Genomic DNA, 24080 nt, shown 5'->3' with positions numbered 1-24080 from the left:
GGAGGTTTGGAAAGAGCCAATGTCATTTTGGGAAACGGGGAATACTTGGACTACCGTAGTCTTGAGCACTGAGTTGAGGATGTTTTCTGGAGCCAGCTGCCATTTCCAGATTGACTCCAAAGGCAGCCCCATGTAAGGCATCTTACAGCAATCTACATTGAAGGTCTACACTGATGCCCCCCCAGCAAGCTGGGGACTCATTTTACCGACCTTGGAAGGATGGAAGGCTGAGTCAGCCTTGGGCCGGCTACCTGAACCCAGCTTCCACCGGAATCGAACTCAGGTTGTGAGCAGAGAGTTCACACCACAGTACTGCTGCTTTACCACTCTGCGCCACGGGGCCGCTTTCCTAACTAAATGTAGTTAGAAAAAAGGCATTTTGCATGGACATCTGCTCTCCACTAGGAGTCCAGGAACCAGCATTAAGCCTCTGAATCCCAGAGCCAGGAGGCCACATCCGGGGAAGGTCTGGACCTTCATGCCTGTTGTTGGTTGTCCAGAGGAACTGGTTAGCCACTGTGTGAAACAGGATGCTGGACTAGATGGACCACTCATCTGATCCAGCAAGGCTCTTCTCATGTTCTTATGAAGGCCTCAGCCTCTCTCCCCTGTTGCTGGCACTCCAGAGGAACTGGTTGGCCACTGTGTGAGACAGGAGGCTGGACTAGATGGACCACTCATCTGATCCAGCAAGGCTCTTCTCATGTTCTTATGAAGGCCTCAGCCTCTCTGCTCTGGTGCTGGCTGTTCAGAAGAACTGGTTGGGCACTTTGTGAGACAGGAGGCTGGACTAGATGGACCATTGCTCAAAACTGTTTTGGCAAGTGCAAAAGAGGGAATATTTATTAAGAGTGGGATGGGGGTGGGGAATCTACAGTTGCTGGGCTGGTGTGCCACAGTCTTGCTGCTGCTACTTTAAAACATGGCTTTAGGTGCCATCCTTACATCTGATTTGGCAGTTAAATCCATCAACCTACGGCACAGGCAATATTCCCTCATATGTCCTACTTGTTCGGTTTTGCCCAGAATCTATCTCTGGAGTAATTGCAGAAGAAGCTTTAGTGAAGAAACATATAGAAAACACTTGTAGCATGTATACGCAAGGCTACTGAACTGCCAGACGGATACGATATTCTCTCACTTAAAAGTCTTTGAATTATTTCTCAGGTTCCAAGGTCACATTCCAACTTACAGACATCTTCTGTTGGTACCTATCTTCCGTTACCAGGGAGATGAGGTTAGGCCCTGGCTACCTACAGGGGCTTACCCTCCACAGTGGCCTCCCTTGTTACCAATACTATTCTACATCAAACCTTAAAAGAATACAAGGAACATAACTAAGGGTTAGTGAATACTATTCTTCTAATACACGGGTTATGGCTACGTGTATAGCTACATGTATAACTACAAATAATACAGTTGTGGATACATGAATATATTTTGGATGACTGGCTCTTCATCAGCAATGACAAAGCTATTACGACAACCAGCAGCCCACAAGCTTGAAATAAATCCTTGTCGGGAAATTGTACCTGACACTACCGAGTGGAATGTAACTGCTGTAATCTTAAAATGGGCAATGGAAGACCCTGCACGGCTCCAGAGGGCTGCTAAGGGGGCTTCGTGTGTTAGCAAGCAACTGCTCACCCACACCACCTAGAACAGCGGTGTCAATCAAGCAACTTCGCCCTCCTGCTTCCTTTCCAGGGCTGCTGCTCCAGCTCCATCAGAGGCTGTGTTGCTTCCTGCCTCTTGCCTCCCTCCCCCCCACCTCTCTCTCTCTCACACACACACACACTCACACGCATAAAAGTTCTGTAGCCTCTTCCTGCTTCATGCAGGAGAGAGACAAAGGCAAGCCTCCCTCTTTGACAAACACACACAGCTTCTCCTCCTTCTCCAGGGCTGCTCATCCTCTTTTAGGGAGGAGGGGAGGGGGAGAAAGAGTTCCGTGAGCAAGACCAACAGCATTTTATTCCAGGTATAAGGTTTTGTGTGCAAGCACACTTCTGCTTGGGTGGCTGCGTAGGTGGGTGGACAGATTCTTCTGACAAGCACAATGTACATTGAGGAAAACACTTTGGCTTATTCTGAAAAGTTCCTGCCTGTATTTATTTTCTTTCAAAAAGACCCTGATTAGGAATGAGAATTGGTCTGATATAACAGGGGCGGCCAACGGTAGCTCTCCAGATGTTTTTCCCCCTACAACTCCCATCAGCCCCAGCCATTGGCCATGCTGGCTGGGGCTGATGGGAGTTGTAGGGGGGAAAACATCTGGAGAGCTACCGTTGGCCACCCCTGTGATATAAGATTGGTCCTTGTATCTTGGAGAGTGATTTCAGAAGCCAAATGATCAAAGCACACATTGGTAATGAGACAGGAAAACTAACTCTCGGTTCAGTCCAGGAGGAAGCAGCGTCTTGAGCTTCATTATCAGTTGCAATTCAGCAGTCTCTCTTTCTAATCTCCCTTTGAGATTCCTTTGGAAGAGCACTGCTACCCTAGCAAGTGAATGTTGTGGTTTCTAATGTCAGACTTATGTCCATTTATTTGTGTCCTCCTGGTCTGAATCCTCCTGGATGGAATTGAGATGTAGGTTCCTGTCTTATTGCCAATGCTGGCATCTCAAGATAGTACCGTATATTTCGCTCCATAAGACGCACCTGAACATAAGATGCACCCCATTTTTCCCGCTGGCGCGCGATCTCCGGCTTTTTTTTGGGGGGGGGACGTTGGGCTATAGCGTTATAGCATTACAGCGCTATAGCGACATTTCACAACAGCACCACCATAGGGATGCATTGGTGGTGCTGTTGTGAGACATTGCTAGAGCGCTATAATGCTATAACACTATAGCCCGACGTTCCAAACAAAAAACAAAAAACCTGGAGATCACGCGCCAGCAGGCGAAAACTGCTGGCGCTGATGGAAGCGAGATAACGTGCACTCTTTTTTGCAGTACTCACTCCATAAGACGCACACACTTCCCCCCCACACTTTTTTTGGGGGGGAAGTGCATCTTATGGAGCAAAAAATACGGTATTTATATATATATATTTATTGTATTTATATATATATATATATATATATATATATATATATATATATATATATATATATATATATATAAACAATACAAACATTGAAGAAACATTCCTTCAGAAGCCACTGACTAATTTGCTAGATAATAACTTGAGGCGTCAGAACCCTCCTAACTTCACTGCCCTGCTCCAGTCATTCAGTTCCAAGCCTGGGAAAAGGTCTTCGAGAGCCTTCTCAGCTTTTCTCAGACCAACCTAAGCCCCATTAGGTCAAGAAAGCCACCTCAATCGTGCCCTTGTCCACGTAGATGAGCCCTTTCCCACACCTCATCCTTCCAAACCCATAAACAAACTGGGCATATCCATCCCCTCAAATTTTGCAGCTGGTCTTGCACCCAAGCTTTGTTCCCCAACATAATGGGTGGCTTATTTTCCCGATGTACCTCTGCTTTGCTACAATCAATGAATTCCCCTTCTCTGGTTCTTGGATCTTCATCCTTTACCTTGGAGCCTCAATTTCATAGTTGTTTTCTGTTTCGGATGTTTTTTTCACCCCAGAAATTCCCGGCCCTGCACCAGCTTTTCCATCTTTTGGCTTGGGCCGCACCATAACAGACGCTTCTTTTTCAAAGCAGGAGTCAAGTGGCACCTTTAAGACCAACTTCGTTTTATTTCGAACGTAAGCTTTCGTGTGCTCTCCAAGCACACTTCATCAGACGAGGAGTCCGGCACAGTGAGCAGAGCCACACACAGCTGGTAGGCAATGGCTCAGAATGTAAAACGGTGCAGATTTAAGATCCAATGACAGAATAGTAAAATTATCTGGTAGGGAGTGGATTAGAATGTAAAATGGTACAAATATAAGATTGGATTTGTACCATTCTACCCCACAGGGTGTCTGTTGTGGGGGAGGAAGGTAAAGGAGATTGTGAGCCGCTCTGAGACTCTTCGGAGTGGAAGGCGGGATATAAATCCAGTATCTTCATCTACCTCACAGGATGTCTGTTGTGGGGGAGGAAGGGAAAGGAGATTGTGAGCCGGTCTGAGACTCTTTGGAGTGGAGGGCGGGATATAAATCCAATATCTTCATCTACCTCTCCAGCCCCACCCTCTCCAGCCCCACAGGGTGTCTGTTGTGGAGGAGGAAGGAAAAGGAGATTGTGAGCCGCTCTGAGACTCTTTGGAGTGGAGGGCGGGATATAAATCCAATATCATCTTCTTCTTCTTCTTCCCTGCCGAAGCAGGCTCAGGGCGGCTTACAGGACATGGAGGGTCACACCATGATGTAACAATAAATGCAACATAACCATTAAAATACATTTCTTAAACCAGCGATTAGATTAAAATTTAAAATTTAAATTACAGTATAAATTAATGGTGCTACATTCTTAATATACACGTAAACATAGCTTATTGATGCCATGGTTCCATCTTAATAGGCCAGCTGCAAAAGGACGGTTTTGCAAGCCCTACGGAACTGATTAAGGTCCCGCACCTCCTCTGGCAGCTGGTTCCACCATTGGGGTGTTTTATCGAGAAGGCCCGCTCCCTTGTTACTTTCAGTTCGGCCTCCTTTGGCCCGGGGAGTTTCAGTAGATTTTGTGAACTAGATCTCAGTGCTCTCTGGGGAACGCATCGATCTGCATACACAATACACTGTGCGCACGACCATGATACACTATTGAATTCCAGCTTTTTCAATGTGGCTCTATAAGGCTGTTCATTTTTACTGTAAGAACTGTTTTCTATTTCAACTTTTATTTTTTTCCAAATGAAAACAACCGAGATAAACGCGCAACGGTAGTAAGCGGTGAAGCAGCTTGCAGCCTTCGCCCCCTTTCCCTCTCTCTTACACCCGCTGGACATATTCCAATCCATTTTATAGAAAAGGTGTTATTGTCTAAATTTTATCATACCGCCTGCAGCCAGCTGAACCCTCATCCATGAAGCCGCCTTACACTGAAATCAGACCCTCTTGGGTCCATCCAAGTCAGTCTTGTCTACTCAGACTGGCAGCGGCTCTCCGGGGTCTCAGGTTGGGGCCTTTTCCATCACCTACTACCTGGATTTTTTTTAGCTGGAGATGCTGGGGACTGAACCTAGAACCGTCTGCGTGCCAAGCAGAGGCTCTTCCACCGAGCCCCAGCTCCACCCCGTTAATCAATATATCAAGTAGTATATGGCTGCATATACTAAGTGACGAATGATGCATATTAAATTTAGATTTAAGAAGAATGTCAGTACTGCATATATTTTAATTGTCAGCCAGGGGTGGGGTGGGCTGGGGAATAATGGTTCCTATGCCTTCAGTATTTCCAGGAATGTTCCATCTCTAGGTGTACGGTCTGTGCTCCTGCCGTAAGCCAGTTGTGTTTCCCCAGCATTTATACTATAAATGGGAAACTGTGCTGCTCTTCCCAGCAGGTGCAATCCCCGCTGCTGTGCTGCGACTGCATGACATTCACCGGCAGCAGAGTGGCAAAGACACTACTGTTGATTAGCAACACAATCCCAGCCAGTCCCCACCCAACTGTACGTGTGACGAGTTTTGAGTTGTAGAGCTTTTATCCCCAATGTGGTGAATAGAGGTGCCCTGTAGTTGGCACCTGCCTGCTTCTTGAGTCGTGGGGATAAAGCCCCAGACATCTTGAATGGCATTAAAAACAAGAAATTTGCTTCCTGCCAGCTTACAAACTAACAGCATCCTAAACTTTGCTCAGACAGTCTCCTCATAAGATCATAAGAACATAAGAGAAGCCCTGTTGGATCAGGCCAGTGGCCCATCCAGTCCAACACTCTGTGTCACATAAGAACATAAAAGAAGCCTTGTTGGATCAGGCCAGTGGCCCATCCAGTCCAACACTCTGTGTCACATAAGAACATAAGAGAAGCCCTGTTGGATCAGGCCAATGGCCCCTCCAGTCCAACACTCTGTGTCACATAAGAACATAAGAGAAGCCTTGTTGGATCAGGCCAATGGCCCATCCAGTCCAACACTCTGTGTCACATAAGAACATAAGAGAAGCCCTGTTGGATCAGGCCAATGGCCCATCCAGTCCAACACTCTGTGTCACATAAGAGAAGCCATGTTGGATCAGGCCAATGGCCCATCCAGTCCAACACTCTGCATCACACGGTGGTCAAAATGTATATATGTATGTGTATATATATATATATATATATATATATATATATATATATATATATATATATACACACACACACACACACACATACACACATATACACACACACACACACAGAGTGGCAGAAAAGCGCAACTAGAATGATTAAAGGTTTGGAACACTTTCCCTATGAAGAAAGGTTAAAACGCTTGGGGCTCTTTAGCTTGGAGAAACATCGACTGCGGGGTGACAGGATAGAGGTTTACAAGATTATGCATGGGATGGAGAAAGTAGAGAAAGAAGTCCTTTTCTCCCTTTCTCACAATACAAGAACTCGTGGGCATTCAATGAAATTGCTGAGCTGTCAGGTTAAAATGGATAAAAGGTAGTACTTCTTCACCTAAAGGGTGATTAACATATGGAATTCACTGCCACAGGAGGTGGCGGCGGCCACAAGCATAGTCAGCTTTAAGAGGGGATTGGATAAAAATATGGAGCAGAGGTCCATCAGTGCCTATTAGCCACAGTGTGTGTGTGTATATATACATATACATGTGTGTGTGTGTGTGTATAAATATGTGTATATATGTATGTATGTATATGTGTGTGTGTGTGTGTGTATACAGAACAATGCTGACCTGCGGTTTAATTTCTGCAAAGCTTTCTCAAAGTTCTTTAAAAGCACTGGTCAGACTGGGCCATCTTGTATTTAACGGCAGAAGGGAATGAAACAATATCCAAAGAATCAGGGAAACACCAGAATAAGGACTTTATGAGTTCTTCAAAAGCAAGAAGGACATAAATCCATCGGACTCAAAGACACAAGGAGCAGCCATGACCTGCGCTGTTAGAGAAAGAACTGCTTCCAAGCACATCCAGCTGCCCAAGCACAGTCCATGTCTGGTTGAAGGGCACCGACATGCTCTGCTGCCACAGAACTTATCTAGGGAAGTAGCAAGATGACCGTCTAGTCAAATCTCTGTGCAGCACTGAAACACCAAGGTGGTGGGACACTCCGACCTGGGCCTTTACTTACAATCATTTACTTACAAAATTTACTTACAATCATTCCATCCATCAAGCCAGAGATATGGGAAGACCAGACAGAAGTTCCGTTAATTGCACCTTAGAGACCAATGTGACTTTCAGATGAAGAAGAAGATATTGGATTTATATCCTGCCCTCCACTCCGAAAAGTCTCAGAGCGGCTCACAATCTCCTTTCCCTTCCTCCCCCACAACAGACACCCTGTGAGGTAAATGAAGATATTGGATTTATATCCCGCCCTCCACTCCGAAAAGTCTCAGAGCGGCTCACAATCTCCTTTCCCTTCCTCCCCCACAACAGACACCCTGTGAGGTGGATGAAGATACTGGATTTATATCCCGCCCTCCACTCCGAAGAGTCTCAGAGCGGCTCACAATCTCCTTTCCCTTCCTCCCCCACAACAGACACCCTGTGAGGTGGATAAAGATATTGGATTTATATCCCGCCCTCCACTCCGAAAAGTCTCAGAGCGGCTCACAATCTCCTTTCCCTTCCTCCCCCACAACAGACACCCTGTGAGGTGGATGAAGACAGTGGATTTATATCCCGCCCTCCACTCCGAAGAGTCTCAGAGCGGCTCACAATCTCCTTTCCCTTCCCCCCCCCCACAACAGACACCCTGTGAGGTGGGTGAGGCTGAGAGGGCTCTCACAGCAGCTGCCCCTTCAAGGACAGAGTCTCAGAGCGGCTCACAATCTCCATTCCCTTCCTCCCTCACAACAGACACCCTCTGAGGTGGGTGGGGCTGAGAGGGCTCTCCCAGCAGCTGCCCTTTCAAGGACAGAGTCTCAGAGCGGCTCACAATCTCCATTCCCTTCCTCCCCCACAATAGACACCCTGTGAGGTGGGTGGGGCTGAGAGGGCTCTCCCAGCAGCTGCCCTTTCAAGGACAGAGTCTCAGAGCGGCCTACAATCTCCTTTCCCTTCCTCCCACACAACAGTCACCCTGTGAGGTGGGTGGGGCTGGAGAGGGCTCTCACAGCAGCTGCCCTTTCAAGGACAGAGTCTCAGAGCGGCCTAGAATCTCCTTTCCCTTCCTCCCCCACAACAGACACCCTGTGAGGTGGGTGGGGCTGGAGAGGGCTCTCACAGCAGCTGCCCTTTCAAGGACAGAGTCTCAGAGCGGCTCACAATCTCCTTTCCCTTCCTCCCCCACAACAGACACCCTGTGAGGTGGGTGGGGCTGGAGAGGGCTCTCCCAGCAGCTGCCCTTTCAAGGACAGAGTCTCAGAGCGGCTCACAATCTCCTTTCCCTTCCTCCCGCACAACAGACACCCTGTGAGGTGGGTGGGGCTGGAGAGGGCTCTCCCAGCAGCTGCCCTTTCAAGGACAGAGTCTCAGAGCGGCTCACAATCTCCTTTCCCTTCCTCCCGCACAACAGACACCCTGTGAGGTGGATGGGGCTGGAGAGGGCTCTCCCAGCAGCTGCCCTTTCAAGGACAGAGTCTCAGAGCGGCCTACAATCTCCTTTCCCTTCCTCCCCCACAACAGACACCCTGTGAGGTGGGTGGGGCTGAGAGGGCTCTCACAGCAGCTGCCCTTTCAAGGACAGAGTCTCAGAGCGGCCTACAATCTCCTTTCCCTTCTTCCCCCACAACAGACACCCTGTGAGGTGGGTGGGGCTGGAGAGGGCTTTCACAGCAGCTGCCCTTTCAAGGACAGAGTCTCAGAGTGGCCTACAGTCTCCTTTACCTTCCTCCCCCACAACAGGCACCCTGTGAGGTAGGTGGGGCTGAGAGGGCTCTCACAGCAGCTGCCCTTTCAAGGACAACCTCTGCCAGAGCTCTGGCTGACCCAAGGCCATTCCAGCAGGTGCAAGTGGAGGAGTGGGGAATCAAACCCGGTTCTCCCAGATAAGAGTCCGCACACTTCACCACTACACCAAACTAGCTTTCGAGTGTCAAAGCTCCTTTCCATCAAACGCAAGTAGGAATGGAGATCCCCGAGTCCTTATATCCCACTCTGAAGGTGGAAAGGGCGTGTGCAAAGGAAGGAACCAGAATACACAAAAACAGAGTGTTCGGTATCTCCGCCTGGCTCTATCTGCATCTTCTGGGGTCAGCCATGCACAATCCATGCACTTGGCATAATCATAATACAGTCATAATGTCGCCTACTCACTGTGACTGGGAGCTACAGAGCTGGGGCAAAGGTCAAGTTTCAGTCAAAAAGAAGGGCCACCCACGATCGCATTTGGCAATACAGCCGCAACCCATGCCACAGTTCCCTTAGGGAGTTAGCGCTCCGTGCTTTTGTCATTATTGCTGCCATAATCATTACTACCTAAGCGTGAGTACATTTTGAAATAGCCTGTTCAAAACAAGACAAGCTACCTAGCAGGACCCTCTTTCATCCTCTACTTGGCAGCAAACAGATCCAAACAAAACTCTGTACAAAGAGATCCAGCGCAGTCACTCTCATCACAGGAAGCTGCCATTGGGGAGGGACGGTGGTTCAGTGGCAGAGCATCTGCTTGGGAAGCAGAAGGTCCCAGGTTCAATCCCTGGCATCTCCAGCTAAAAAGGGTCCAGGCAAATAGGCATGAAAAACCTCCGCTTGAGACCATGGAGAGCAGGGGAGGGACGGTGGCTCAGTGGTAGAGCATCTGCTTGGGAAGCAGAAGGTCCCAGGTTCAATCCCTGGCATCTTTAAAAAAGGGTTCCGGGCAAATAGGTGTGAAAAACCTCAGCTTGAGACCCTGGAGAGCCGCTGCCAGTCTGAGTAGACAATACTGACTTTGATGGACCCAGGGGGGGTCTGATTCAGTAGAAGGCAGCTTCATATGTTAGGGAGGGACGGTGGCTCAGTGGTAGAGCATCTGCCTGTTAAGCAGAAGGTCCCAGGTTCAATCCCCGGCATCTCCACTAAAAAAGGGCCCAGGCAAACAGGCGTGAAAAACCTCTGCATGAGACCCTGGAGAGCCGCTGCCAGTCTGAGTAGACAATACTGACTTGGATGGACTGAGGGTCTGTTTCAGTAGAAGGCACCTTCTTATGTACATATCAGTGTTGGTACTGACGACACTGACTGGCCTTAGCAGAACTATTTCCCAGCATCCTTTCCCAGGGTCTCAGGCAGAACTATTTCCCAGCATCCTTTTTATGGGAGGTTCCAGGTATCAAACCTGGGAACCTCCGCGTCTTCTTCCCCTGTAGCACTCCCCTCAGCATTCCACTCATTGGAACAAGGCGGCAATGGGCTGACCATATCTGTTGTGGATCTATCGGGACAGCTACTCAAATTTGCACCATTCATGGAAGCGGCTTGAGCTACACTAGCGGTCAGCTCTCTCAGCCATCTTAGAGGAGCGTCGCTCCAAAATCCCATTAGTCTCTTCTAGCAGGTACATACCTAAAAGAGCAATCCTATCTGGAATTAGCCTAAGTGCACTCAAAAGGGAACTTCAAACACACCACAGGGCAGTACAATTTCTCTTCCCTTGAGGAAGAATCGCACTGCTACAGCACCAACCCCAAATCAGACTTCTCCCTGCAGCCACTGTGGCCGGATCTGCCTGTCCCGCATTGGTCTTGTCAGCCACCAGCGAGCCTGCAGCAGACGTGGACTACTGCACCCTTCTTAAATCTTCACTCGCGAAGTCAAGCCGAGAGAGAGAGAGGGGTATCGACAGTATTCCAGACCAACTACACTTACAACTGCAGTAGCAGATGTCTGCGGAGCAGTCCACGTAACGCATTAGAATTTGATCCAGCACCTACAACTGGACCTGCAACGCACCCCAAGACGAAGGAGGAGGCGAGGGAGCACCGAGAGATGCATGCAAGAAATTAAAGTCCCTTGGAAGCTTACCACAATAGCCTGAACACACAAGGACGCAGCAGGGAAAACTACCTAGACCTTGGTGGTTGCCAAGCATCTCACAACGATCCAGAAGAAGGTAGTTAAATTTTGTCTCAAGTATAGCTCAAACAGCTTTTTGCAAAAGTCTACAAGTTTTACCGCTTAGATTTTGCTGCTGAAATCCGACATCCAAGCACAGGGGTTGTTTGCTTTGAGCAGTTAACAGAAGGTCTATCAACAGCATTTGTTGCTGCAGCTCAAGCACTGGTTCCTGCTATCTTTGGATCGCAGTTGGCCATGCAAATTATTCAAGATCAACATCCATACCGAGGCCCAAGAAGTCCAACTGCAGTTGGGAACATTCCTCCAGTCCAGGGGTCCCCAACCCCCAGCCTGTGGACCGGTACCAGTCCGTGGCCTGTTAGCAACCGGGCCGTGAGTTGTATAATTATTTCATTGTATATTACAATGTAGTAGTAATAAGACGACGACGACGGATTTATATCCTGCCCTCCACTCTGAATTTCAGAGTCTCAGAGCGGCTCACAATCTCCTTTCCCTTCCTCCCCCACAACAGGCACCCTGTGAGGTGGGTGGGGCTGAGAGGGCTCTCACAGCAGCTGCCCTTTCAAGGACAGAGTCTCAGAGCAGCTCACAATCTCCTTTGCCTTCCTCCCCACAACAGACACCCTGTGAGGTGGGTGGGACTGAGAGGGCTCTCACAGCAGCTGCCCTTTCAAGGTCAGAGTCTCAGAACAGCCTACAATCTCCTTTCCCTTCCTCCCCCACAACAGACACCATGTGAGGTGGGTGGGGCTGAGAGGGCTCTCACAGCAGCTGCCCTTTCAAGGACAGAGTCTCGGAGTGGCTCACAATCTCCTTTCCCTTCCTCCCCACAACAGACACCCTGTGTGGTGGGTGGGGCTGAGAGGGCTCTCACAGCAGCTGCCCTTTCAAGGACAACTCCTGCAATAGCTATGGCTAACCCAAGGCCATTCTAGCAGCTGCAAGTGGAGGTGGGGGGGGGGAACAAACTCAGTTCTCTCAGATAAGAGTCCGCACACTTAACCACCACACCAAACTAATAGAAATAAAGTGCACAATTGTATCATCCTGAAACCATACCCCCACCCCGGTCCCAGGAAAAATTGTCTTCCACAAAAACCAGTCCCTGGTGCCAAAAATGTTGGAGACCACTTAGGCAAGAGATGCCAACGAGCCCTCCACAAAGGGATCCCTAGGTGGGCAGAAGGCCTAGATTTCTGCTAGCTTGCGCTGGATCAGCATTCTGATGTGATCCAGTATGGACACCACCTCTCAGCCTTGCTAAACATAGGGCAAATACCCCATAAGAGAGCGGTCCCCCACCTCCTGGGCTTCACACATCCGAGTGTGAGGATCCTGACTAAGCCAATAAGAATGCCACACTGAAGACCCCACAAGTCTCCAGTACGGAAGGAAGACCCCAACCAGGAAGCTGAAGTCCAGACTGCATCTCTTCACAGATGAACATTCCCACCCATAAAGATACTTGCAGAGGGTAGCTGTGAGTCCACAAGAGAAGAGCTAGATTCCAGTCCAGTAGCATCTTAGAAACAGGGGAGGGACGGTGGCTCAGTGGTAGAGCATCTGCTCGGTAAGCAGAAGGTCCCAGGTTCAATCCCCAGCATCTCCAACTAAAAAGGGTCCAGGCAAACAGGTGTGAAAAACCTCAGCTTGAGACCTGGAGAGCCGCTGCCAGTCTGAGTAGACAAGACTGACTTTGATGGACCAAGGGTCTGATTCAGTCGAAGGCAGCTTCATATGTTCTTCTTCATGTTCTTCAAACCAACAAGATTCCACGCTTGAGAGGAGACGGACGGATGGAGCTTGACAGCAAGGCCTCACTTAACAGCATCCCACAATTAAGAAGGGTACATCTGCCCAGCTATCTCTAATTTTGATATACTTCCTTCCTTCACTTTGTATTCCCCTCAGAATTAAACCCAAACAAATGGTGACCATATAAACTAAGCTTGTTATTTCAATTTGGCCTTTGCATCTGTTAACTAGCTGTACGCTAATCTGCTGCTCATCCTCTATCTATGTGTACGCAGGACCGGTAGTTTCCATTTCACTGTATCTGAAGAAGTCTGCAGGCTCATGAAAGCTTACACCTTGAATCAAACTTTGTAGGTCTTAAAGGTGCCAAGGGGCTCGAGCTTTGCTCTTCAGATTCTTAGCGTATGAGCTCCCAAGAGTCAAATGCTCCCTTCCTGAGGCACAGGTTGGACTGGAGATCTCTGATATCCCAGCCAACACCCCTCCCACCTTCTAACTTGGATCTAAGGACTCGGAGATCTCCAGTCTCACTTGTATCTGATCAAAGGAGTTTTGGTTAATTTCACTGGTGCTGGATAATGCACTTCAAATGTGTTTTTGCTGCTGGATTTTCCTGTGTGAATCAAACAACAAAAAACCTACTTTCAAATAATTCCTAAAGTGCACTGAAAGCGCATTATCCAACGTGTGCGAAACTAGCCATCAACTCTGGCAAGTGGTACCTTTGTAATTTCGAGGGTCTGGAAGGGGTTCCTAGACTCAAATCTTAACATTTCCTTCCATCTGAGCTCTGACTCCAAAACTGGAGTAGAAGCAAAAGGCTGCCACAGGCTTTGCTTTCTTTCCCCTCCAAAAGGCTGCCAACCTCTAGGCAGGCGACATAAAGCAGGATTTCAGCATTAAAGCGAAACTAACAGACCAACCACTGAAATCCTCGGATCACAACAGGGTCCCCAAATACCCATTCAAGACATTTCTACGCTTCTTAAATCCTTCCAAATATAACAACAGTACTGTTCAGTTTCTTCAGGGGGAGGAAAAAGTTATGCCTATGGGACTGAGTTTTCTTTCCCCTCCAAAAGGCTGCCAACCTCTAGGCAGGCGACATAAAGCAGGATTTCAGCATTAAAGTGAAACTAACAGACCAACCACTGAAATCCTCGGATCACAACAGGGTCCCCAAATACTCATTCGAGACGTTATACGCTTCTTAAACCCTTCCAAATATAACAACATTACTGTTCAGTTTCTTCAGGGGGAGGGAAAAGTTATGCCTATGGGACTGAGTGTATTGATTATTATACATGCATATTTGACTGATTAAGATTGCTATATTTGGAAGGATTTAAGAATCACATAGTCTTGAATGAGTCCCTGGGGACCCTGTTGGGATCCTAGTATTCCAGCGGTTTGTCTGTTAGTTTAACCTCCGGTAGAGTCTGGGGACTTCCCGGCATCACAGCTGGAGATCTCCCGGCATCCCAGGGATCCGGAGTCTGGGGATCTCCCAGCATCACAGCTGGAGATCTCCCGGCATCCCAGGGATCCGGAGTCTGGGAAACTCCCGGCATCAGAGCTAGGGATCTCCCGGCATCCCAGGGATCTGGAGTCTGGGGATCTCCCGGCATCACAGCTGGAGATCTCCCGGCATCCCAGGGATCCGGAGTCTGGGAAACTCCCGGCATCAGAGCTAGGGATCTCCCGGGATCCCAGGGATCCAGCGTCTGGGGACTTCCCAGCATCACAGCTGGAGATCTCCTGGGATCTGGAGTCTGGGGAACTCCTGGCATCAGAGCTAGGGATCTCCCGGCATCCCAGGGATCCGGCATCTGGGGATCTCCTGGCATCCCAGCTGGAGATCTCCCGGGATCCGGAGTCTGGGGAACTCCTGGCATCAGAGCTAGGGATCTCCCGGCATCCAAGGGATCCGGCGTCTGGGGATCTCCCGGCATCAGAGCTGGGGATCTCCCGGCATCCCAGGGATCTGGAGTCTGGGGACTTCCTAGCATCCCAGCTGGAGATCTCCCGGGATCCGGAGTCTGGGGAACTCCCGGCATCAGAGCTAGGGATCTCCCGGGATCCCAGGGATCCGGCGTCTGGGGATCTCCCGGCATCCCAGCTGGAGATCTCCTGGCATCCCAGGGATCCGGAGTCGGGGGATCTCCCGGCATCAGAGCTGGGGATCTCCCGGCATCCCAGGGATCCGGCGTCTGGGGACTTCCTAGCATCCCAGCTGGAGATCTCCCGGGATCCGGAGTCTGGGGAACTCCCGGCATCAGAGCTAGGGATCTCCCGGGATCCCAGGGATCCGGCGTCTGGGGATCTCCCGGCATCCCAGCTGGAGATCTCCTGGCATCCCAGGGATCCGGAGTCGGGGGATCTCCCGGCATCAGAGCTGGGGATCTCCCGGCATCCCAGCTGGAGATCTCCCGGGATCCGGCGTCTGGGGACCTCCCGGCATGCCAGCTGCTCTGCAGGCGTTGCAGGGAGCGTTCCCCGGAGGAGGCGGCCGCTTTGGGGTCTGGCATGGTGTCCTTCGCGGCTCCCGAGCTCTGCCGCCCGGGAGATGGCAACGCAGCCCCGAGGGCCGGGCCGGTCTCGCTTCCCTCCCCTCCCCTCCCCTGGGCTCACCTCGTCGACGGCGCGGCGGGGCAGGTGCAGCATGCCGAGCAGCAGCTTGAGCTTGACGGGCGAGGAGAGGCCGTGGAAGCAGAGGCGGATGTTGTCGATGACGGCGGCGGTGAGCAGCGAGGCGATGCTCGGCGGCGCCCACAGCTCGTCGGTGGAGCCCAGCTTGTTGTGCAGCCACAGGCCAGTGTCGCTCTCGCGCATCGACGCCATCTTGGAGCGGAGCGGGAAAAAAGGGGGACTGTCGGCGGGCATTTTATGAAGACACCTAAGGGGAAGGGAGGGGCGGAGGGAGGCCGAGGCCCCAGCCCCTGGGCCGCCCGCCCCTCCCTCTCGCGCCGTAACGCACGATGGCGCCGCCCCGGCTGCGCAGATGAGCGCTGAGCTGTACAACGCTCGAAATGGCGCCGCCCTGGTGAGCCGTACACAAGGATGGCGCCTCTCCGCCGCAAAGGACGGCGGGAGCTGCAGGGGCCTCTCGGCTGGGGGGGGGGCCGGAAGTCGCCCGCTCGCGCGCGCCGAAACCGGAAAAGGAGCCTCTGAGGGCCTCGCGGGCCGCCCGGCTGCGCTTCTTGCCGCTGCTCCCTGAGGGAAGGAACCCAAACCTTGCCCGGGGGATGCCTGCCTGGAAGAGGGCGGCCGGGCTTTGCTTCAGCAGCGGCCTGGAGTCAGTCGTGGCGGGCGGGGCTCCACAAGTTCCGTGCAAGGGGCGCGCTCCGTTGCATCCTCCCTGGAAAAAAACCTTTCAGGGGTTTGGGGTAGGAGGGCAACGCACTTTTCATAAGAACAAAAGAGGAGCCATGCTGGATCAGGCCAGCGGCCCATCATGTCAAACAGTGGCCAAAACCAAGGTGCCCTCAGGAGGTTTATCAGCAGGGCCAGGAATCCAGAAGCCCTCCCACTGTTGCCCCCAAGCACCAAGAAGACAGAGCACCACTGCCCCCCCGACAGAAGAACAAAAGAGGAGCCATGTAGGATCAGGCCAGGGGTCCATCCAGTCCCAGTGCTGTGTCACAGGGGCTAAAACCCAGGTGCCCTCAGGAGGTCCACCAGAGGGGCCAGGACTCCAGAAGCTCTTCCACTCTTGCCTTCCAAGCGCCAAGAAGACAGAGCACCACTGCCTCCTCCAACAGAAGAGCATAAGAGAAGCCATTTGGGGAGGGACGGTGGCTCAGTGGTAGAGCATCTGCTTGGGAAGCAGAAGGTCCCAGGTTCAATCCCTGGCATCTCCAAAAAAGGGTCCAGGCAAATAGGTGTGAAAAACCTCAGCTTGAGATCCTGGAGAGCCGCTGCCAGTCTGAGTAGACAAGACTGACTTTGATGGACCAAGGGTCTGATTCAGTATAAGGCAGCTTCATATGTTCATATATGTTCATGTTGGATCAGGTCAATGGCCCATCATGTCAAACAGTGGCCAAAACCAAGGTGCCCTCAGGAGGTTTATCAACAGGGCCAGGACTACAGAAGCCCTCCCACTGTTGCCCCCCCAAGCACCAAGAAGACAGAGCATCACTGCCCCCCCCGACAGAAAAACAAAAGAGGAGCCATGTAGGATCAGGCCAGTGACCCATCCAGTCCCAGTGCTGTGTCACAGTGACTAAAACCCAGGTGCCCACAGGAGGTCCACCAGTGGGGCCAGGACTCCAGAAGCTCTTCCACTCTTGCCTTCCAAGCACCAAGAAGACAGAGCACCACTGCCCCCCCCCCCCCCAAGAAGAACACAAGAGAAGCCATGTTGGATCAGGTCAATGGCCCATCATGTCAAACAGTGGCCAAAACCAAGGTGCCCTCAGGAGGTTTATCAGCAGGGCCAGGACTACAGAAGCTCTCCCACTGTTGCCCCCCCCCAAGCACGAAGAAGACAGAGCATCGCTGCCCCCCAGACAGAAGAACAAAAGAGAAGCCATGTTGGATCAGGCTAGTGGCCCATCCAGTCACAACACTCTGTGGCCAAAACCCAGGGGCTATCCGGAGGTTTACCAGCAAGGCCTGAACTCCAGAAGCCCTCCCACTGTTGTTCCCCTTCCCAAATACCCAGAAGACAGAGCGTCAAAAGCCCAGATAGAGTGTTCCCTATACCTCGTGGCTAAGAGCCTAGTGATGGACCTCTGCTCCGTATAAGACCAGAAGAAAAGCCAAAAGTTGGGTAAGGTCCATGGCCCATCCAGTCCAACACACAGTGGCCAAAACCCCATCAGAAGGCCCATAAGCAGGACCAAAACTCCAGAAGCCTTCCCACTGTGGTCCCCAGGCACCAAGAATAATACACTGCCCCAGAGATAGATTCAGATCGCCATGTCGGTCTGAAGAAACAGAACAAAGTTGGAGTCCAGTGGCAACTTTGAGACCCAACAGAGTTTAATTCTAAGTTTTTATCTGCATGCACGCAAAGGTTTATACCCAGAATTAAACTGTGCTGGTCTTAAAGGTGCCGCTGGCTTCAAACTTTGTTCTGTTGCCCAGACATAATGTTGCATCTATACCAGGGGTGGGGAACCTCTGTCCTAAGGGCCATATACAGCCCTTAAGGTCACTTGATGTGGCCCTTGGGGATTGCTGGGCTGAACCGAGCCATGTGGCAGCCTCTCTGAGGCCTGGCTGGCCAGCGAGGATCGTGGGTCCCAGCTGTGCTGTGCAGCAGCCTCCCCGGGGCCAGGCAGGGATCACAGGGCCCAGTTGTACTGTGCGGCAGCCTCCCTGGGGCCTGGCTGGCTGGCCAGAATTGCTGCAGGGCCTGGAAAAATTACTGTCACAGTTCAGTTTGCACTTGATTATCCCAGATGGTGTGACCTAATATGCTAATTTTAGGGGATGTGGTCTAATATGCTACTGAGTTCCTGCTGGGCTTTTTCTACAAAAAGCTCTGGACCTATGCACTTGCCTATGGTGGTGGGCCGTGTGTGCGCGCGCATGCCAGATTAGGCTCTCCCTACATGACTTCAAACAGAAAAACAATTATTTGCATTCATTTTGCTGGGCTGAATTATTCTCCCTTGGCGTTTTTAAACTGTTTTTTTAAGTTGATAATTTTTTATGGCCCGCAAATGATGTTATAAATATCCATATGGCCCTTGGCAGAGAAAAGGTTCCTCACCCCTGATCTATATCTTCCTGAGATGCAAGCAGAAATGGAGGTCCTTGAATCCTGCTGCCAGATCCAACTTTCAGGGCAGGATAGGAACATACGGTTCTAATCTTACTGCAGATTTTCTGTCCCTAAGCATTTCTCCTCTACTCTAATCAAGCTGCTTGCAATGTGAATTGCACCTCCTCCTTTGCAAGACCTCTCCCACCTTCAGACTGGGGTATAAGGACTTAGGGATCTCCACTCTGGTTTGTAACTTACAAAGGGCTTTGACTCTTGAAAGCTCATACCCACCCCCCACCCCCAAATCTTACTGGCCTCTAAGGTACTTTTGGACTCAAATGCAGCTCATCTACTGCAGATCCATGGCCACTCCCAAAATATGAAAACTGAACAGGAGCCCAGTAGCATCTTAGAGACAGCCAACTGTCCAGGGCTTGACCAGAAAGGCACAGACTTTGGGACCCAGAAGAAAAGAAGGATAGCAATAGAGACAAACACGCTGGAGACCAGGTCCTAATAGGACAAAGATCGGCAGGTTAGAGATCAGATTGAGGGCTCAGGGAACACCTGCAGGAGTTTGTGGGTAACAATACACCCTGGGGTTGAGTCTCTTGAGGAACTGGAATCACCAGCAAAGGAGGAAAAGCTGGCCTCCACCCCACCCTAGGATAAACCAGGAGATACCTGTAGAGCGTCTCCTGGGAAGAGTGGGAACAACTGGTGCACCCTCACTTTGACCCCAGCCTAGATGGTCTAGGGCGCCAACTCCCAGCAGGGGTGGGCACCCCCTCCCCACTCACGCCTTCCCTGAGCCTCGGACTGGCTTCCCATCCACAGCACCCTCTGAGTTTGGCAAGGGCTACGGAGTGAACATATGAAGCTGCCTTATACTGAATCAGACCTTTGGTCCATCAAAGTCAGTATTGTCTTCTCAGACTGGCAGCGGCTCTCCAGGGTCTCAAGCTGAGGTTCTTCACACCTATTTGCCTGGACCCTTTTTTGGAGATGCCAGGGATTGAACCTGGGACTTTCTGCTTCCCAAGCAGATGCTCTACCACTGAGCCACCGGGAGTGTTTTTCTTGGCTTTAAGGGGTTAGGAGCACTCCCCCCAACCCCTTAAAGCCAAGAAAGAACGGCACTTCCACTCTGCAGCGCCCGCCAAACGCGCTGAATCTCTGTGATGTCATCACGCCATGCACGTGCAAAGCGTGCACACCTAAAATTTACTCGCAGGGGTGCACGTGTTGGGGTTCTGCCTCGGGCAGCAGAATCCCACACGCCAGGCCTGGCCAGAACATGAACATATGAAGCTGCCTTCTACTGAATCAGACCCTCCTGGGTCCATCAAAGTCAGTATTGTCTTCTCAGACTGGCAGCGGCTCTCCAGGGTCTCAAGCGGAGGTTTTTCACACCTATTTGCCTGGACCCTTTTTTGGAGATGCCAGGGATTGAACCTGGGACCTCCTGCTTCCCAAGCAGATGCTCTACCACTGAGCCACCGTCCCTGGATATCTGAATCCAGAGGGTGGGACCGCTTGGGGGAGCAGGAAAGAGATGAAAGGTATAAACGGTGACTTAACGGCATTGGCTGGAGAGGAAGGGCATGCCTCTCACGGCGAGGGCAGCGGGGTGAACTGAGCCGAGCCAGAGAGAACTGAGGCCTCCTTGCATCAACCAGGGGAAGACTGGTGTCAGAACCCTCCCGAAGTCTGTTGCCAAAAGCGCAACACTTTCTCGCCTCACGTGTGTTCTACTATTTTCTAATGGGGACTGATCTCCGTAGTCTTGAAATGAGCTGGAAATCCATGGGATCCCTAGGTCCCACCTGGAGGCTGGCATCCCTACTTCTCCCCCAAAAAATCTTGGGGAATTTCCCAACCTAAAGTGGAACATGCAGCAAACTCCACTTAGGCCCTGGGAAGCCCTTCCCTGTGGAAAGCTTTTTCCTCAGCCCTATTCATAGATCTTCTCCCAGTTGCCACCTGTCAGCGAAGGTTCATTGAAGTTCCCAAATGAGCAGACTTGTTATTTGAAACAAAGTTGCATTTATTGTATACGCCAAAGTTACTCCAACATGACAGGGATTGGAACTGATGGTGAGCAGTTCACATCAGTGATATTTAGCATTCTACATCAAAGCAATCACATCTACACCCCAATTCCCCAAACAAAGGCTGCCTTTGCATGTGTGACTCTTCACACAGCTTTCCCCTTATCTTTTTCCGTTGGTGGTTACGGCGGCAATGTCCTTGCTGCCTCTAGGGGGGGAGGTGAGAATCTAGCAGGCATTCTCCACTTCAAAGACTGCCCAACCACCTTTGATATTCTTGGGAACCTGCTCCTTGGCTATTCCCTACTTGGCCCCCTCCCTACCGAGAGCTAGTTTGGTGTAGTGGTTAAGTGTGCGGACTCTTATCTGGGAGAACCGGGTTTGATTCCCCACTCCTCCACTTGCACCTGCTGGAATGGCCTTGGGTCAGCCATAGCTCTGGCAGAGGTTGTCCTTGAAAGGGCAGCTGCTGGGAGAGCCCTCTCCAGCCCCACCCACCTCACAGGGTGTCTGTTGTGGGGGAGGAAGGGAGAGGAGATTGTAGGCCGTTCTGAGACTCTGTCCTTGAAAGGGCAGCTGCTTGAGAGCCCTCTCAGCCCCACCCACCTCACAGGGTGTCTGCTGTGGGGGAGGAAGGGAGAGGAGATTGTAGGCCGTTCTGAGACTCTGTCCTTGAAAGGGCAGCTGCTTGAGAGCCCTCTCAGCCCCACCCACCTCACAGGGTGTCTGCTGTGTGGGAGGAAGGGAGAGGAGATTGTAGGCCGTTCTGAGACTCTGTCCTTGAAAGGGCAGCTGCTGTGAGAGCCCTCTCAGCCCCACCCTCCTCATAGAATGTCTGTTGTGGGGGAGGAAGGGAAAGGAGATTGTGAGCCGCTCTGAGACTCTCCGGAGTGGAGGGCGGGATATAAATCCAATATCTTCATCTACCTCACAGGGTGTCTGTTGTGGGGAGAGGAAGGGAAAGGAGATTGTGAGCCGCTCTGAGACTCTTCAGAGTGGAGGGCAGGATATAAATCCAATATCTTCTTCATCTTCTTCTTCTTCTACTGTTCTACTATCATGGGTTATTTAGCATATCGGTGCATTAAACAACATGGTTAGTGATCAGCATTCAGCAATAGTATCCATGAACAGAGTCTGACACCACCACTGCCTCCTCCTGCACATTGCCTTTCCAGAGGTGCCTCCCTAGAGCTACGGGGGTTGGGGGAATGAGCCAAATTAACCACCTCCCTTTCCCCATCTCTGGCCCTTCCCCCCCCCCCACCCCAGAAAAGCAAAAAGACCAAGCAGTAAATAGCCCATAAATCTCCCTTGCCCGACACTTGCAGCCAATATTGGAAGCTGCAGCCGAGGAATGGTCAGTCCCAGGATTGTCCCAAAGTGCCCCGAGAGCAGCTTTTGCTTGGGCCCAAGAACAGGCGTTCCCTCCCTGTGCCAGCTGAGCCCTGATCGATGCACCCCAGACAGTCCCGAATACCATGCCAGAGGCGTGGAAGCCAGCTGTGGGAATGGATGGGGGGGTGGGGGTCTCAGACCGGTAACGCATTGAAGGTTGGGTAGACTTTAGACTTTCTGAAGGGGGGAGTCTTGGAAGAGAGGGGCTTGAAGGAAGGGGAGAAGCAACCCAAGGAATCAGGAGAGGGGGGTCGTGCCAGAATGTGGGGCGGGGGGATTGGATCTTAGTGGTGGTGGACAGTGTCCTCAAATCGCAGCCAGCTTGCAGCGAGCAACCCCGCAGGGTTTTCAAGGCAAGAGGAGACGAGAGATGGACTTGCCATGGCCTGCCTCTGCCTGGCAAGTCTGGACTTCCTTGGTGCTGGTAGTCTCTCCGCTTCCAGTGCTAAGGAGGGGCGACCCTGCTTAGCTTCCAAGTTTGGATGAGATGAGGGTAGTCTTGGTTGCTGAGGTCAAGGCAAGAGAGGAACAGAGGTGGTTTACCGTTGCCTGCCTCTGTACAGCAGCCATGAGCTTCCTTGGTGGCCTGCCTTCCAAGTGTTAACTAGGGCTGGCCTTTAACTTCCCAAACAGGATGAGATATCTAGCCTGGGCCATCAGGGTCAGGGCCAAATGGGGTAGAGAGAAGAAAAATGGGGACGTTAACCCTCTCCGCTCCCTTCTTTCAGCCTCACTGACTTCCTGTGTCAGAGCATGGTCAAAAGAAAGGGCTGCTATGAAATTCCATTACGATATCTAATTTCTTAAAAAGCACAGCAGGAAGGAAGCCAGGATAGAACCCCCCCCCCCCCCACATACACACATATATTTGTGGCATTTTTTTCACTTGCAAAAAATATTTGTCTTTAATGAGAAAACATTCAAAATGGCACCTGCGCCTTGTGCTATAGTCCTAGGCACTAGCCAGTCTGTGCTGTGCACAGTCTGCTTCTTCTGCAGATTAGCAGCTCTGGGTCTCTCCGAACTCATGGCTTTTCTGCTTGCTCCTTACTCCTGATTTTCTTGGGACTCGGTCCAAAAACACTGAAACTGAGATCTACCATAGGCTCTGACACAAAGATTCCCCAGCACCACCAAAGAGGAACTTCAGAAGGTCACTATGAGTCAGTTGCAACTTGCACCATGAGTCAGTTGCGCGTAAAATGGGATTTCTGAAGGACTGCATTTCCTAACAGCCTGAAACTGGCCGAGGAGCACTTGGTGGCTGTGCTGGGGGGGAGTGTCACTAGGTAGCCTCACCTAGGGTACCAAAAAGCCTGGCCCCAGACCTGGCTGTTGATAAATAGACAGTGGAATATATAGCCCACCTTTTCCCCCAGCAGAGATCCAAAATGGTTTACGGTACATCATTATTTCCCCCTCCATTTTCCCCTGTGAGGTAGGTTAGGCTAAGAGTGTGAATGGCCCAAGGTCACCCCAAGGAAGCTTCCATGGCAGGGTGAAGATTCAAACCCGAGTCCAACATTCTGACCGCTATGGCTCTCATAATTAAGTTGAAGTTCCAGTTTTCACCCCCAAAGTCTTCCAAGGCCTAGAGTCTACTTGCCTTAAAATCATCTATATCAAGAAAAGACTTTGAAAAAAGCACTTTGGTGCATTACTTAAACTTCTCTGCATCTGTGTATATTGACTTACCTTCTGGTGGATTGTATTATATAAGTTGATTCTTTTGTACTCATTTGTTATAAGGGCTGGATTTGACATAAATGAGACTTTGTTGGGTTGGGTCATGTCGGAATGGGCCATGTGCGTACAGATTTAAGATTAAGTAGATATATAAATTTTATAAAGGACTCAGACAAACAAAATTAAAGATTTTTTAAAACCCTTCAAACGTGCTTAAAACATTAGCACTTGTTGGTCTTAAAGATGCTTCCTTTGTATTTCTTCCATGGGATCCAGGGAACTGGGCAAAGGAAGCTCTGGCTCTTTCCCTCCCTCCCCAGGAGACCAAGAGGGGGAGGAGCCTCAACCAATGGAGAAAATTGAAGTTTTGCTCTGTAGCTCCTGAGTGATTGAG

At 50.9% G+C, this 24080-nt stretch overlaps 1 protein-coding gene and 1 non-coding gene across 2 annotated transcripts in view; one reads left to right on the top strand and one right to left on the bottom strand.

The window, feature by feature from the left end:
* NELFA (negative elongation factor complex member A) overlaps window positions 1-15768 on the bottom strand; it is a 53787-nt gene extending 38019 nt beyond the window's left edge. Inside the window, exon 1 of the mRNA XM_060236753.1 lies at window positions 15467-15768. Coding sequence (XP_060092736.1) covers window positions 15467-15718 — 252 coding nt within the window. The 5' untranslated portion in view covers window positions 15719-15768. The remainder of the gene's footprint in view (window positions 1-15466) is intronic.
* On the top strand, window positions 10011-10077 carry TRNAN-GUU (transfer RNA asparagine (anticodon GUU)). Its single transcript has one exon. It is a non-coding gene; the product is annotated as a tRNA-Asn (tRNA).
* Window positions 15769-24080: the final 8312 nt, after the last annotated feature.

The sequence above is a fragment of the Heteronotia binoei genome, chromosome 4, assembly GCF_032191835.1.
Source record: "Heteronotia binoei isolate CCM8104 ecotype False Entrance Well chromosome 4, APGP_CSIRO_Hbin_v1, whole genome shotgun sequence".
In the NCBI taxonomy this organism is placed as follows: Eukaryota; Metazoa; Chordata; class Lepidosauria; order Squamata; family Gekkonidae; genus Heteronotia; species Heteronotia binoei.
The sequence above is the reverse complement of the archived record's forward strand: the minus strand, read 5'-3'. Positions and strand labels throughout refer to the sequence as shown.